This window comes from Brienomyrus brachyistius, chromosome 12 (assembly GCF_023856365.1).
Source record: "Brienomyrus brachyistius isolate T26 chromosome 12, BBRACH_0.4, whole genome shotgun sequence".
Classification (NCBI taxonomy): domain Eukaryota; kingdom Metazoa; phylum Chordata; class Actinopteri; order Osteoglossiformes; family Mormyridae; genus Brienomyrus; species Brienomyrus brachyistius.
In genome coordinates, this window is record NC_064544.1 from 7,105,783 (window position 1) to 7,121,198 (window position 15,416).

Below are 15,416 nucleotides of genomic sequence, written 5' to 3' on the forward strand. Positions count from 1 at the left end.
CGTGTACATCATCTGGGGATGAGGGGCTGCACAGCCAGTAGCGACCCAAACTGGTGGGGGGGGTCTGGGTTGGGAGGGGGCAGAGTTCCAGACTCTGCTGGGGGCAGACAGGCATACTCCATAGGGGGCCTGCGTACAGTACTCTGCAGGATGGTCCAGTTCGGGGGGGGGGGGCGCGGTGGTTGCGGGTGGCTGTATAGACTTTGTGGGGTATCCAGTGCCGGGGGGGGGCAGTGTTTCATACTCTGCGGGAGGGGCAGCGGCAGTGTTCCGTACTCCCCGGGGTGGTCCGGTTTGATGAGGGGGGGGGGGGCGGGGGGGTGCAGCGTTCCGTAGTCCACGCGGGGGGGGGGGGGGGGGGGGGGGCGGCGGCATTCCAGACTTCGGGGGGGGATCCGGGTCAGAGGGGGCCGGATACTGTTCAGGGCGGCTCAGCAGTCTGAGTGAGGATGGAGTTCTGGTTCCACACGGCCAGCGAGACCCAGCAGTGATACGGAAAACCGGCCTAACGTCCTCTACTAAAGTGCATCTCCCTTCGCGGGCGACGAGCACGTGCAGCGCCTCAGGACTTCACCTCCTCTGGTGCTGGAGTGGAGGCTGGCTCCAGGTCAGAAAGGCCGGCCTCCAAGGGCGGGTTTGAGGAGTCATCCAGGTCACTGCTAGAGGCAGACTGTGGATCACCTGGGGAGAGGATGGGGTGGGGGGGGGGGAATACACCATGCCACAATTTACCACTGTAAGAGTTGTTCGCAGGACGGAGTTTGAGAATGCGCTCCGAGGACGGAGAATTCACGAGAGAAGCACAAGCAAATTCACATGTGAATGACTGTCATTAAAGTAAGGTACTAATGCTAGCTAATCAATAGCAGCAGGCGAGGATTGAGGGTGCTGGCATAGGCAGGACGCCCAGGGGGTCTCCCTTGCTGCAGGACCGAGGAAGAGGGCGGAGCTACTACAGCCACATATGCAGTCAAGTGGGGAGACCATAATGGGGCATCAGGGAAGCATCGCCTGTGCTTCAGGAATTTCAGCAGCAGAGGGAATCATTAAGAACCAACCCTACATGTTTCTGCAAAACCACCCAATCATATGATGAGGGCAGGCCCTGGAGACCAGATGTCTGAGTGAGGCTTCTCTTCTACGTCTGAAATTTCCTAAATCCACTGTATGCCAGAGAGGGGCCGCCTGCCATTACTGGAAAATGCAGCCTTGTTTCACACAGGTAATTCCACCGGAAAGTACAGCCCTAAGTGAACAGATTGGCCAGCCTGCTTTTAATGGACCTTGTGTTTTTTTTTCCCCTGAGCAATTTAAAAGTCCCTTCCACAAGGGGAACTCACGCCTCACATGTAGCCTTACGAAACAAACAGAGCCGTGTCTATAGGCAGCACTCTGACAAAGGCTACATTACCTACACCGCATTCACAAGCAAAGTCGGCTGGCCCCCCCGGGGAATGCTCAGCCGAGAGGAAACAGCAGACTAAACAGGCTCAAACCTCCCGCCGCACGTACAAGTCGGGACAGGCTGTTCAGGCGTCAGACGTTCAGGCAGCGCCATCTGCGCAAAATCTGAACACCTGAGCTTTAGCTACATCTGGTCTATGGTAACGTTTCTGCACCGACACCAAGAAGTGCGTAACCAGATCAGGATTCAGACACATAATGAATTAATACTACGCCCCCTGCTAGCCCACACACTTACTACTGGCCATCATGAGGCGCTCTCCAGCCTGGGACAGCAGCTCCGAGTCGCGGTAGAGGCGAGGGAGCCCGACAGATCGCACTGCTGGGTCTAGAATGACGGAGCTCTCGTTCAGGGTGAGGCTGCTGGACCTGGTAGGCAGGCTGGTGGGCGGCTCCCCGACCGAGGTCTCGTAGTCCAGGGGGATGTCGTCCATGCAGTCAGCGTTGGGCTGGGGAGAGGAGAGACAGGGGCACCGTCATAGACAAGGTGAGGAGGGAGAGAGAGACAGACAGACAGACAGACACAACCGGGGTGTGAGGACAGGCGGTGGGGGGGGAGCATATGAAGTAGGGTGAGAGAGAGAGAAACAGACACCACACCAGGGTGAGAGGACAGGTGGGGGGGGGATATATGAGGAAGTACTGCGAGAGAGAGAGAGATGGACAGACAGACAGGAAGACAGGACATACGGGAATGCCGAGGGCCTTGAGGATGTTAATCTTGCACATTGGACACGTGCGGTGCTCCAACAGCCAAGGGTCCACACAGCTCTTGTGGAAGAGGTGCCTGGGAACAGAAAGTGGCCACTTTCAGTAGTGGAGGGGCACTTTCAGGGGTGAAGGGGCAATTCTCAGGGACGAACATTCAAAATGGAAAACCGGTGGGACAGACGGTGAGCAGCTTAGACTGGGAGGATTGCCAGCTGCTGGAGTACAGAGGCGCTACAACAGACGCTCTGTAGGCAGTGAAGTAAGGCATGATGGGAAAGGGGAATGTCACGCCTTACCTGCATGGTAATATCCTAACCACGTCATTGGGTTTGTAGCCTTCGATGCAAACTGCGCAGTTGTCGTAATCGAGGTCTGTCTCCTGTAATGAGAGCCAGTGTACAGTATGTAGAGGAAGTCCGTCACACTGGGTGTCAGTTTGAAGGGGAAACATGCGGCTGTAACATGGACTTCATGATGTTTCACAAACCCACAGGTTACGCGTTTTCCTGATGCCTGTCAGAGGAGCCGACCTTAGTTACCCTATAATTATACTGAAATGACTGCAGTAGCACTACTTTTAGTCTCTGTGTAGCTGCAGACCCAACATTACCGACCAAAATAAGCAGCTGGTCACCAGCTTGCTGGCAGGATAGTGCTGGAAAGCGTCATAACGTAAATATAACGTAAGCATAATGTAAACATAACGTAAACATAACGTGACCAGCTGGCGGGATAGTGCTGAACACAGGGAAGCTGCCCTCCTGTTTCGGCGTGGCTGGAAAGCGTCATAACGTAAATATAACGCAAGCATAATGTAAACACAACGTAAACATAACGTGACCAGCTGGCAGGATAGTGCTAAACATGGGGAAGCTGCCCTCCCCTTATGGCACAGCTGAACATGACATAAATATAAATAACATGCAATAAAACCATCATCGCAACACGTAAAGTCACCATGATGACATTCTCACATGGCATTACAGTGCAGCATGTGGACCAGTTGAAGACTGATCTTTCACATATTTCATAAGGAGAGAGACACTGAGGTCTATATGGCAACGGTAAACTGCTAGTACGCCAACTATTAACCGCCAATAGGCTAACTGCTAACCAGCAGTACGCTAACGGCCTACGGCCAATACGTTAATGGCTAACCACCCATAAGCTAACTGCTGACATGCTAACAGCGGGCCAGCACAGCTCCCACTCAACCTGACCCCATCTGAGCCAACCAGGCCATTACCTTGTCTCCTTTCCTGATGGTGCGGACTTGTAGCTTGCTGATGGCTTTCTTGGCTGCATCACCAAGGCGTCTCTGCATGGGACGGGGGCGGGGGGGGCGGGGGGGGGCAGGTACAAACAGAGTTCAAGCACTATTATGTCCAATGCAGCTCAATTTTACGGAACTCTAATGCAACTGCAAACATTGTCATAGAAAATGAGAGAACGACTTGCTGTTACACAACAAAACAACAAATCAAGCACTGAAATATCTCAGGGAAACATGCGCGACAGAATGAACGGCATGAACACACTGCGTGGAGCTAAAAGAGATAGAGTCACTGAACTGGGATCTGCCAAAGCCCAGGGGTCCATCAGCCACCCACAAGGTGACAGCACACTTGCTGTGTCTTGGAAATGAAGCAGAAAGGAAAGGCTGCCATGAGCTGCCCCATCTATTATCATCTCCGGACTCCCAGCAAGCACCAAGCAGTCACTCTTATGTCACCGATACATTATTCCGGGGCTTTGCTGGAGGCCAGGCCGGGCCTTACCTGGTTGCGGTCACGGGCGTTGGCGTAGCGGAACCTCTGGATGTAGTAGAAGACGAGCCAGGCCAGGGAGATGATCATGAGCACGATGAAGGAGATCGAAACGAAGACCACGGAGGTGCGGCTGACGAACTTCTGCAGGTTGCGGGTGCCGACGGCGATGTGCACTGTCACGGTTACGTTCTGCTCCAACAAGGACACCAGCTTCCTGCCTTTGTACTCGGGGATCATGATGGCCACGATGTCCCCAGTGCCTGAGTGCAGAGAAGGAGGGCAGCCAGCACCTGAGACGCAGGACCTGAGACGAATGGCCCGAGAACAGAGGCGCAGGGCCGGGAGCAGCTACACACACTGGTGCTGGGCTTCCTATCCATCTCAGCCGGGGCACATACTATTAAGCTTTAGACCTCAAGTCATGGAATGAATAAGCCAGGCCAGCACAGGAAGGCTTTATGATGGCAGCATTCAAGGTTTAATAAACAGAGAATGAAGAGATGATCGCAAGTTGGCAGGAAAAAGCATAAAATCCAAGTGAGGAGTATGAATGCCAGACCATTTATGTGAAGACCAAGAATGTCATACAAGAATAAAAATGTCAGAGTATAATTATGACAAGTAATGATGTGAAGAGGAATTACGTGATAGGAGAGTAATAGCGATGTGAGAGTAATGATGTGAGAGTATTAATGGAAGAGTGAGGCATGAACTCCACATCAGCCGCACCCAAGAGTGATATTCACAGCCAGGCTGACTGTCCTTCCTTGCAACAGTGATCCCAGCCCGACATGCGAAGCCAACACACTCAGCTCTCATGTTTATGTAACCGAACACGTAGCAGGGTAGCAGGAACCTGACATGTGCCCCCAGCACCACCCAGAACTCCCCTGCGCCTCGCCACGGCCCAGGACACCCCTACGCCCCTGAACGCTCCTGCACCCCACCACCCCCATGGAACACCCCAGCGCGCCCCAGTGCCCTCGGTGCATTCGGAATGGGATTACCCCAAGGGAGAACCTCAGTGCATTCATAAAGGCGTCGCGCCAAGGGAGAGCCTCAGTGCGTTCATAAAGGCGTCGCGCCAAGGGAGAGCCTCAGTGCGTTCATAGAGGCGTCACGCCAAAGGGAGAGCCTCAGTGCGTTCATAGAGGCGTCACGCCAAAGGGAGAGCCTCAGTGCGTTCATAAAGGCGTCACGCCAAAGGGAGAGCCTCAGTGCGTTCATAAAGGCGTCACGCCAAAGGGAGAGCCTCAGTGTGTTCATAAAGGCGTCACGCCAAAGGGAGAGCCTCAGTGCGTTCATAAAGGCGTCACGCCAGAGGGAGAGCCTCAGTGTGTTCATAAAGGCGTCACGCCAAAGGGAGAGCCTCAGTGCGTTCATAAAGGCGTCACGCCAAGGGAGATCCCCAGTGCGAGATTCTGAGGCTTTCAGAAAGACAAAGCATTAAGGAGAGCCTCAGCGTGTTCAGAAAGGCCTTGCCTTTCAGTTAATACAATGGGTAAGTGAAACACAGAAAAGCAAGTCTGATTTCATGTAAATAAACAGTTACTGTGCATTTCACCAGCTCTCCGAGCAAACAGCCCACAGGCTGAAAATGCCAAATTAACACACATCACTGCACTTTTTACATTTCCAAGGGTCTTAGTTTCTTAAAGAATGTAAGATCAAACACAAGCAAAGTAACCATTAAACTTGTGCACATTTACTGCAGGAATTCTACACATGAATACTCCTACCAGTTTTTCATCTGACCTGGAAAATGCCGGTCAGCATGTGGTTTGCAGAAGCTCGCTGGAAGATCCCTCACACTCCCTTATAGAATTTATTTTAAATCTGATGTCACCATAAAGTTCTGGCAGTGTTAAGAGAAACTGGCAGCTCCCCAAATTTAAAAACAAACCATGTTTCCTCTCATTTAAATAAGACTACTGGTCATTTAGAGCTACAGTACAGAAGCTTCTGAATGTCCTGCTATAAATATTTTATTAACTCCAAAGCAACACTTGACGGTCTTACAATCAAACCCGTACGGATCAAACAGTGACCTCACTGACAGCTTATCGGCATGTAAGGGACAGCGGTCAGCAAATAAAAGGAGATTATAAAGGGAAGCCAGGCACAGGACGGATGGGCAGGCAGGCAGACAGAGCGGCAGCAGTAAGATAAGATGCGGTCAGTCCAAGAATAACCTCCCCCGCAAGCCTCGACCGGCCAGATGCCCAGATTCTTCATTTACAGCGTCAATCGATGCAGGCAGATTAAATGACAGCGTGGTTCGGTCAATCTGGAGCAGGCTATGCAGCAGGCAGAGGGGCGAAAAAAAGCCCGGCCGCTTTGGTTTATGTCCAATAGCATCCCTATGTTAATCCATTACAAATCGAAGTTACACCACAGTCACTTTCAACCACTAGTTAAAACACACAGGTAACAGCAGCGAATGGCCAGCACTGGGTCAAGACTGGAGCAGGGAACGGAGGGTTGGGGCTAGATCACGGTTAGGAAGCAGACCCCAAATGCAGAAGCGCACTGACCTGAACGGGACGCGAGGAGGGTTAGGGTTAGGAAGGCTCAGGGTGCTGTGGCTTAGGGTCACGGTTAGGGTGAGGACGGCTCAGGGTGCTGTGGCTTAGGGGTGGAGTAGGTTTACGACTTGCCTGGATGGGGCATGGTGAATGTCTCGTTGGTGGAGCCCACGTTGAAGATGACCACGGCCGTCGCGTTCTGGCTGGCGGCGTTGCGGATCTTCTCACGGAAAGTGCAATTTCCCTGGCGGATCAGGGCGATCCAGGCGGCGGCGTGGGGCGGAACGGCGAAGCGGGCTCCGGGTTCGCACGCTTCTCGGTCCCGCGGCTGGACGGCCATAGCCAGCACGCCGCGGGCCTCCTGCTTCGGGGACTGCTCCCCGTAGCGGCCGCACTCGGTGCGCTCCGTGTGCAGCTCCGAGCTCCGCGGGTCCCGGTACGTAATGTTCACCAGCGCCGTGTACCACTCCTCCTTCTCGGCCACGGTGAAGTCCAGGCACGGCAGACGCACAAAGCAAAAGGAGAGCAGCCAGGAGGACAGGGCCAGGCTGCGGCAGGCTCGGAGCAAGGAGCCAGCCATGTCAGCGCCGTGGCCGGACACCGTAAATACCTTCCGGACCAGTTTGGTTTACTGCTATTTTTACTTGGCTTCCCATAAAACGCCGCAGTCCCTGACTGGAGCTCGGCTTCCAGCGTCAAGAATTCTGTTTGTGTTCGGGGAGAGGGGGGGGTCCGATAGTGCCACCTAGGGGAGATCAGTTACACTTCATGTTTATTTACTTCTACAAGAAACAAGAAAAAAATAATAAAATGTATCCTTCCGACAGTTTATATAAGTGTTTCCGTACCTTCTTCAAAGACGGGCTGTATTAGCATCGGCTGGCGAAGGCATTCTCAGAGGTAGGAACCGAATATGCCCGAGCTGTTAGTCACAACCCGGAGCGTAGACAAAGCGGACCGGAAGTGCATCGTGTCAGTTCCCCGTGGGGGTCGGCGGTTTTTATACAGGTGCTGAGTGCTGGGTACCCGAGGTAACGTTAACGTGTCATGTTTAAACCACAAAATAGTTTTCTGACTGCATGATATCTGTTTATTAAAGACAAAACGAAGGACAGACAGTATTGACTGAAGGTGTGTACGACGCCAGGTTAAGAACTGTAGTTGCTATACAGGGAAGTGAAGCAGTACTTAAAGAAGGTGTTGTCCCCGTGTTGTACTTTTCTGTAGGAAGACGTTACTTGGCTTTTTTATTTTATGTTTCTAAAATTGGATGTGTGTTAAATGGTGCACGCCGTTGCATCGTCTAAAACCATCTGTTGAGTGAGGCAGTAAAATGGTTTACATCGTTCACCTATCGTGCTGGTACCCATGCTTAAACCGCTTATCCCGGTCGGGGTCGCGGGGGACGGAGCTCGCATTCACCCCATAAAGGTTATATAATAAACTAGACTAATAAAACTCCGAGGACCGGCCTCTGGCTGCTGTTTATGTCCCTAGGCGACGTGTGGCTCAGTGGCTCGGGCATCTGCGGCCGTGTCCGGCTGAATCCTGTGGCCGGCAGAGTAATATTATCACTGCCGAGCTCGTAACCCCAGCTGCTGCAGGATGGTTAGATATCCCTGCTGCAGTAAGGATGGACTGGATGTTATACATTGTAAATTCGCTGTATAGCTTAAGGACAACAGTGAATATATGAAGGTGACAGTGAGACTGGCAATTTATATTCTCGATGTTATGTAGCATTATTCTGAAGTAGTGTGTTAGCAGGATTATTTTTGAGGAAAACCTTGCAAGATATTGCAGATAATGTGTGTCCCCAGTTGTGTCGTTTTTGTATGAGGATTCCTGTTTGCTGCCTAAGATACTCTTCTTTGCCGTTTGTATGGGTTGTATAGGAATTCTTTGGTTTTCACATGCCATACCTGGTTTTAGGTTCAGAGCTCAGGTCAGGCGGCATCCCTGGGTCATCATTACTCTGCTGGCCCATGGATTTGAACTCCCTCCCAAACACAGACACAGATACTTAACTTGCCAAGTCACGCGCTGCCCTGGTTTCACATCTTCCAGCTGCGAAGGATGCCGAAGAAGAAGACAGGTGCACGCAAAAAAGCCGAAAACCGAAAGGAGCGGGAGAAGCAAATTCGCGCCAACAGAGAGCATGTGGATGTGGCAAAGCACCCCAGCAACACGTCAATGGTACGTTCTCTTAGGGTGACGGTAACTGTCCCACCCCAGCAACACGTCAATGGTACGTTCTCTTAGAGTGACAGTAACTGTCCCACCCCAGTTCACAAGGGAATGCATGCAATTCTTTTTTTTCTAGAAGGTCATTGTGGTAAAATTATACAGCCTGCACTGTAGGAGCCTGTACAGGTCACTTTACAGTTTTGTCTTCATCTAGAAGGTTTATGACCCTTCCCACCAATCTTCTGTTTTCTAGGAATGTGACAAGTGCCAAAGGTAAGTGATTCCTTTTAAATGATTCTCTTCAGTTCTCAGAGAATATATGTTGACAAAAAAAATCTGTTTTATGGCTCTGCTGTGATGGTCATGAATTGAAAGGATGTTCAGACATCAGCGGTTGATTCCCTGCATTTATACGGAGGATTCCCTTCTCCTTTACTGTCCAGGCGGCAGAAGAATCGGGCTTTCTGCTACTTCTGTGCCTCTGTGCAGAAGTTGCCGATGTGCGCTCAGTGCGGTGAGGCAGTAAATCTCTGCGTCTGTTTCCATGCTGCCGTTTTACTTGTGCTTACATAACGAATTAGTTGTGGCTGCACATTGTATGTATTCGTAGCAGAATGTACTTCACAGTACTGTTCCGGTATGTCTCTGGGGATTTTTTTTGTTTTCTGAGACACTTCCCAGGTCACTTTTCCCAGAATTTCTGCACATCAGTCTCTTAATGCAAAATATCCCTTTATGTAATGCAATAAATTTACTTAACCGGTTCAGCTAATATTCATCATGAGTGAGCGCTCACTATGCTTCACTCAGAAAGCGTCCTTGTTGAAAATGGAAGCTTCTCCTTTGTTTTCTGTAAAGGGAAGACTAAATGCATGAAGTCCTCTGACTGTGTCATCAAACACCCCGGCATGCACAGCACTGGCCTCGCCATGGTGGTAAGTCGTGGTGTGGAGACACTACCTGAACACTTTAGCATTTGTGTTCTAGCTGCGCAGTATGTGGTGGTTTGTTGGTGAATATTACTGGCATTCCCGCTGCTTACATTTGACACCTCTAGGGGGCAGTGTGTGACTTCTGTGAGGCGTGGGTCTGCCACGGGAGGAAGTGCCTGAGCAGCCACGCCTGCAGCTGCCCGCTGTCTGACGCCGACTGCGTGGAGTGCGACCGCAGCGTGTGGGAGCACGGTGAGCAGGGCGTCCGGTGCCGTTGCTGCCTCAGGGGGCCTGTGCTCAGAGTGACACTTCCTGTCTTCCTCTTGACCACAGGGGGCAGGATATTTCGCTGCTCCTTCTGCCAGAATTTCCTGTGTGAGGATGACCAGTTTGAACACCAAGCCAGCTGCCAAGTCCTGGAGGCTGAAACGTTCAAATGTGCGTGAAGTGTCCTGCTCGGACCCGTCTCTCGCTCCTGCCTGCGTGTGGCCCCCCCTCCTTGCCTCTGATCTTTTATCCCCTTTGTTGTAGGTGTTTCCTGCAACCGTCTCGGCCAGCATTCCTGTCTGCGCTGCAAGGTAAATGCGTGTTGGTGCTTCCTTCTCTTCCCCCTGCTGTCGTATCTCCCCCCCGCACGCCCCCCTAACAACGGCATCTTCTTCCTTGAAGGCCTGCTTCTGCGACGATCACACGCGGAGTAAAGTGTTCAAACAGGAGAAGGGGAAGGCACCCCCCTGTCCCAAATGCGGCCATGAAACGCAGGGAACCAAAGACCTCAGCATGTCCAGTGAGTATTTGGGAGGGGAGGGGCGGGGCATCCTCAGCATGTCCAGTGAGTATTTGGGAGGGGAGGGGCGGGGCATCCTCAGCATGTCCAGTGAGTATTTGGGAGGGGAGGGGCGGGGCATCCTCAGCATGTCCAGTGAGTATTTGGGAGGGGAGGGGCGGGGCATCCTCAACATGTCCAGTGAGTATTTGGGAGGGGTGGGGCATCCTCAGCATGTCCAGTGAGTATTTGGGAGGGGCGGGGCATCCTCAGCATGTCCAGTGAGTATTTGGGAGGGGAGGGGCATCCTCAGCATGTCCAGTGAGTATGGGGTCAGTGACAGCTTGTCAGGCTCCCATGCAAATATCTGGTGCCGATCTCCCATACAGCTCGCACCGTGAAGTTCGGCCGTCAGAGTGGGATGGACGACGGGTCTGAGGCCTCGGGCTATGACTCCTACTGGAAGAATCTGTCTGCCGGGGCCAACGAGGACCAGGAGGGAGACAGTGCCGATGAAGACTACGACGAAGAGGATTACGACCTCGAGGAGGATGAAGAGGAGGAGGATGAGCAGTCGGATAGTGAGATGGCTAAGTCCTTGGCAACAGTTAATCTCTGAGGAGTCTTCATCGCGAAGACTGAGACCCCACATCAGGGAGAAGCGACCGTGGGAGCCAGCCGGCCAAAACACACAGCTCTTCACCTCACATACTTCATTCAGAGTCCCCTAGATATGCTTGTCCCTAAAGCAGCGAGGACCCTTGTTCCTGTAGGTCCCTGTTTATGTTACAGTCAGACCGGAGATCCTGTGTACACAGGTCAATGCTTAGGAGATTACATCTAACCTGTAGCTGTCAGCTTCTGGTCCGGTTTATGCTCATGTGACATTGTAAGACCATTTGTAGTCGTCTTTGTGAATGTCAGGCAAAGATTTGAGAATATACTATATATATATATATATATATATATATATATATATATATATATATATATATATATATATATATATATCTGTGTGTGTGTGTGTAAAATATAATCTCACTGGATTTTTACTTTGTTTCAGTGCATGAGTGCAGAGTCAAAGTGGTGGCGCCAAATTGTGCTTAATATTTATGAACATGAGTGGAGAAGCAATGAATAAATATCGGGGAGATTGTGATCCTGCGTGTTTGTCTTTTTGCAGGTCTGTTGTATGGTGGCCGAGAGCCCAGTGCAATTCAAAATAAACACACATGTAATAGAAATTCAGAAAACACTTTCAGGAAAATGATTACATGTGAACCACATTTTACAAACCCGCTGCTCATTCATAGATGCACTGCAAATACAGAAAACAGTCGCAGCTTCGGAAATGCACTGCAAATGGCCACAACGCAATGGAAGCATTTCCGGAGGGCACTTTTTTTCTGGGCGTACTTTCAGGTGACAATATGTTGCCATCGTTTGCAGTAAACAGCATCCCCATGTGAATGGACTTTATAAACTACAAAATATATATTCAAAATTCTCCAAACAGCACTTCATGGCGTATGTTTGGAACGATCGCGTGAAGTATACGTTCCCTTATGTAAAATGCATATGAAAATCCTTTGTTCTGCCTAACCCTTTGTTACACTACGGACTTGACACTGCTTCAGTCTCGTAACTCGTTGTACGGCAAGGAAGTGCTATTTCACCCTCAGAATGGTACCACTCACTACGATTTTGAAGCATTTAAATGTAATATTTCCGTATCAAAAGAATGTCATAACTAGCGCTGGTGTTTTGTGGAACTAAGGTCAGTTACAGACAGCGGAAAATGGCACAGCAATACCGTGGTGTGGCAGTGAGAGCCCCCGCCCGATACCTTGGTGTGGCAGTGAGAGCCCCCGCTCGATACCTTGGTGTGGCAGTGAGAGTCCCCACTCACACGCACAGCGATACCGTGGTGTGGCAGTGAGAGTCCCCACTCACACGCACAGCGATACCGTGGTGTGGCAGTGAGAGTCCCCACCCGATACCTTGGTGTGGCAGTGAAAGTCCCCACTCACACGCACAGCGATACCTTGGTGTGGCAGTGAGAGTCCCCACTCACACGCACAGCGATACCTTGGTGTGGCAGTGAGAGCCCCCGCTCGATACCTTGGTGTGGCAGTGAGAGTCCCCACTCACACGCACAGCGATACAGTGGTGTGGCAGTGAGAGCCCCCGCCCGATACCTTGGTGCGGCAGTGAAAGTCCCCACTCACAGGCACAGCGATACCGTGGTGTGGCAGTGAGAGCCCCCGCCCGATACCTTGGTGTGGCAGTGAAAGTCCCCACTCACACGCACAGCGATACCTTGGTGTGGCAGTGAGAGTCCCCACTCACACGCACAGCGATACCTTGGTGTGGCAGTGAGAGCCCCCGCCCGATACCTTGGTGTGGCAGTGAGAGCCCCCGCCCGATACCTTGGTGTGGCAGTGAGAGTCCCCACTCACACGCACAGCGATACCTTGGTGTGGTAGTGAGAGCCTGGACATACATGAAAAATACATCCCCACACCTTCTTCTTCATTACATTTGCACCGACCCCAGCATCAAACGCGGTTTTAAATAAAATTTGGAGACAAGTGCCATATGAGTCACGTGGTGCAACATTATTTTAGCCACATATTAAAACTAGACCCAGACGTTTTAAAGATTGAGCAAGAAATTATTTTTTCTCTTCATGAAAAGAAGTGTTACTGTGCACCTGATACACACATATAATGTCACAAACGTTGTATTGCCAAATTCGTGTCTGTTTTGAACTTTTTCAATCGATACTTACATGTTTTCAGCGGTGCGCGCTCCCGAGACAGGCGTGCATTGTACAGGCTGCCTTTTTCGGCCGAACACCCTGTTGCTTCGGGCGCCTTTTCATCTCTGCTCTCTAGATGGCAGCATCTTCCAATGCGCAGCTCTTTTTTATTGCCGTCGGTGTGTTTAACATGCTACGGAAAATGTATTCTTCAGGACCTTTAATTCAGACGTAGGAATATTTAAGACACCTGGAGGTAACTGGAAGTATCGATAGCGCACTGGGGTATTCATATTGCCTGTTCCACTGACATAGTGTAAGGTATATACAAATATACAATTAAAAAATGATTGGAATTTAAAATGAACAGGGTACAAATGGTTTTCAATACAAATATCGGTGACTGGTGGTACAGTAGGAACGTGCGGATCGATACTGAATTTTGTGTAATTTAAATGCTTGTAGACTTTAGAAATGGACTGAATGTCGGAATCGGTGTCGACGATACCAACCTTGGTATTGCATTGATTCGGATCGAAAAGATGATAAAAATCAGAGGTATTTCCCATCCTCAGTGAGGTAATGTGACTTTTAACCTTTCCTGGTTTTATTCTACATTTGGTCTATTATAAAGTAACCGCGGCACATCGCTCTTTGAGGATAAGCGCAGACGCAGAACAGAGCGCCGGTTAGCGCCGCAGTGTACGCGCGGATGGCCGCTCTGCGCGCGCTCCCCGCGTATAGACGCCTCCAAGGAGAAGATCCGAGCTCGCGGAGGACGTTTGAACCCCGCGTGGCGGGAGGATTTCCAAGCGCAAAATGGTGAATAATTGAACAAAGTGGGTGCGAGTCGTCTGAAATTCTGTGGCTTTTCTGCAGGCTTCTTTTGAAAGAAGTAACTTTGTGGAAGTTTGCTCCAAACATGGAGGTGCCAGTGAAGGCGCAGTCCTGATTCCCGTCAGACTAGGTGCTGCGGCACATCAAGGATTTTTGTCATTTCTGACCAGAAGGGCAGGAGCTGCAGGCTGGTGACATTAAGGCTCCCACACAACGCGGTGTTACTGCATCCATAATCCACCCACTCACCCATCCATCCATCCATCCAAAAGGTAGCAGTTTGATATTTGGTATCTTCTTGTAGAGGTCATGGAGACAACATGGGGGATGAACTTGCCTGGGGGAATTTTCGGTTCTCAAAGGCACAGGGGAGCACTGTCAGCCCCAGGAGTTTGCTGCCCCAGAGGAAGCCGTATCCTTCACTGAAGCAGGTCCCTGTGGAAGCCCCCTTCTGTAGAGCTGTCAGTTATTCCCGGTTATGCCCTGGATCCGGGTTGGTCACGTGGGACCCAGTCAACGGAGAGGAGAGCTGTCAGTTATTCTCGGTTATGCCCAGGATCCGGGTTGGTTCAGTGTACATAATGTGGCACATTAATGCACTCCTCTCGGATCCAGGCACGGAGCCAGAGGGGAAATCCTTCACTCAGCTTTGGAGGGAAAACCTTCATGAAAAGCTGCAGCCAGGCTGACTAACATTCAGCATTAAAATCCCATGTAAACATTTCTGCCTGGAGCTAACTTTGAACTACCAAATTAATCTTCAGCATGCATTGTACTACATTTCATGACTTGTGGTTGTGCCCTATGAGAGACTGGCATCCTGTGCCAGGTGTCCCCTTCCTTATGTCCTGTGAGAGACTGGCATCCTGTGCCGGGTATCCCTTTCCTTGTCTTGCCTGGAAGAGGCTTCAGGCCAATTTCAACCCTCTGCTGATTCAAAGAATATATAGGTTTGAGGTTCGATATATATATATATGTGTGTGTGTGTGTGTGTACTAGCAGAACGATTTTTAACTTTGACACGTCAAAACGTACAGAAAACTTTAAATAATTCATTTTTGCTTCTGTTTGCCCCAGTGTTCTGCAATGTGCAGGTGGCTGGGAGCTGTCCCAGGTGTGCCCCCACCCCACCAGCAGTGGGACACGGGTGCTGCCTCTGAAAAACCCCTGCATAGCTCAACCCCCACGGGCCCCACCTGCTCCACCTTACTCTTACAAAGGAAGCAGGTGACATGAAAGGTACAGGCGGTGGGTGGTGCACCAGACCCAGCTCCCAAGAGACGAAGGAGTCGCACCTTCCCGTTCCAATGTCAGTCCCTATCCAGCCAGTGACCCAGAATGATGCTGCCTGCACTGCTTTATTTAAAAATCCTGGTGCACTGGAAACCAACTGGTTTTGAGCAGTGAAGCACTTCCATGACACAGCCTTCTCAACACCATACCTCCTTCATCACTGTGGCCGGC

General features: G+C 50.9%; 2 protein-coding genes across 5 annotated transcripts; one reads left to right on the forward strand and one right to left on the reverse strand.

Moving 5' to 3' along the window:
* Positions 1-366: 366 nt before the first annotated feature.
* On the reverse strand, positions 367-7,432 carry LOC125704941 (RING finger protein 150-like). Of its 2 annotated transcripts, XM_048971107.1 has the most exons (8): positions 7,318-7,432; positions 6,602-7,214; positions 3,954-4,204; positions 3,422-3,493; positions 2,472-2,554; positions 2,155-2,251; positions 1,703-1,913; positions 367-681 (listed from the first exon to the last, which is right to left on the reverse strand). In XM_048971107.1, the coding sequence occupies exons 2-8, from the start codon at positions 7,047-7,049 to the stop codon at positions 563-565; spliced, it is 1,281 nt and encodes a 426-aa protein (XP_048827064.1). In that variant the 5' UTR covers positions 7,050-7,214; positions 7,318-7,432; the 3' UTR covers positions 367-562. The 2 variants fall into 2 exon arrangements, with proteins under 2 accessions (XP_048827064.1, XP_048827066.1); XM_048971109.1 differs by having other exon boundaries at positions 6,602-7,373.
* On the forward strand, positions 7,376-11,334 carry znf330 (zinc finger protein 330). 3 transcript variants are annotated; one of them, XM_048971111.1, is made up of 10 exons: positions 7,376-7,500; positions 8,537-8,665; positions 8,910-8,929; positions 9,100-9,170; positions 9,515-9,591; positions 9,714-9,840; positions 9,922-10,026; positions 10,120-10,166; positions 10,258-10,375; positions 10,744-11,333. In XM_048971111.1, the coding sequence occupies exons 2-10, from the start codon at positions 8,546-8,548 to the stop codon at positions 10,971-10,973; spliced, it is 915 nt and encodes a 304-aa protein (XP_048827068.1). In that variant the 5' UTR covers positions 7,376-7,500; positions 8,537-8,545; the 3' UTR covers positions 10,974-11,333. The 3 variants fall into 3 exon arrangements, with proteins under 3 accessions (XP_048827068.1, XP_048827067.1, XP_048827069.1); XM_048971110.1 differs by having other exon boundaries at positions 7,461-7,600; XM_048971112.1 differs by lacking the exons at positions 7,376-7,500; positions 8,537-8,665 and adding an exon at positions 8,690-8,717 and having other exon boundaries at positions 10,744-11,334.
* Positions 11,335-15,416: the final 4,082 nt, after the last annotated feature.

What these genes read in the sequence shown, in the direction of transcription:
- znf330 (XM_048971111.1), top strand. Translation starts at nt 8,546, where the DNA reads ATGCCGAAGAAGAAGACAGGTGCACGCAAAAAAGCCGAAAACCGAAAG. An exon ending in ACCCCAGCAACACGTCAATG is followed by an intron (nt 8,666 to 8,909) that starts GTACGTTCTCTT and finishes TCTGTTTTCTAG; the next exon opens with GAATGTGACAAGTGCCAAAG. An exon ending in CCGCAGCGTGTGGGAGCACG is followed by an intron (nt 9,841 to 9,921) that starts GTGAGCAGGGCG and finishes TCTTGACCACAG; the next exon opens with GGGGCAGGATATTTCGCTGC.
- LOC125704941 (XM_048971107.1), bottom strand. Translation starts at nt 7,049, where the DNA reads ATGGCTGGCTCCTTGCTCCGAGCCTGCCGCAGCCTGGCCCTGTCCTCC. An exon ending in ATTCACCATGCCCCATCCAG is followed by an intron (nt 4,205 to 6,601) that starts GCAAGTCGTAAA and finishes CTCTGCACTCAG; the next exon opens with GCACTGGGGACATCGTGGCC. An exon ending in ACGCCCGTGACCGCAACCAG is followed by an intron (nt 3,494 to 3,953) that starts GTAAGGCCCGGC and finishes CGTCCCATGCAG; the next exon opens with AGACGCCTTGGTGATGCAGC.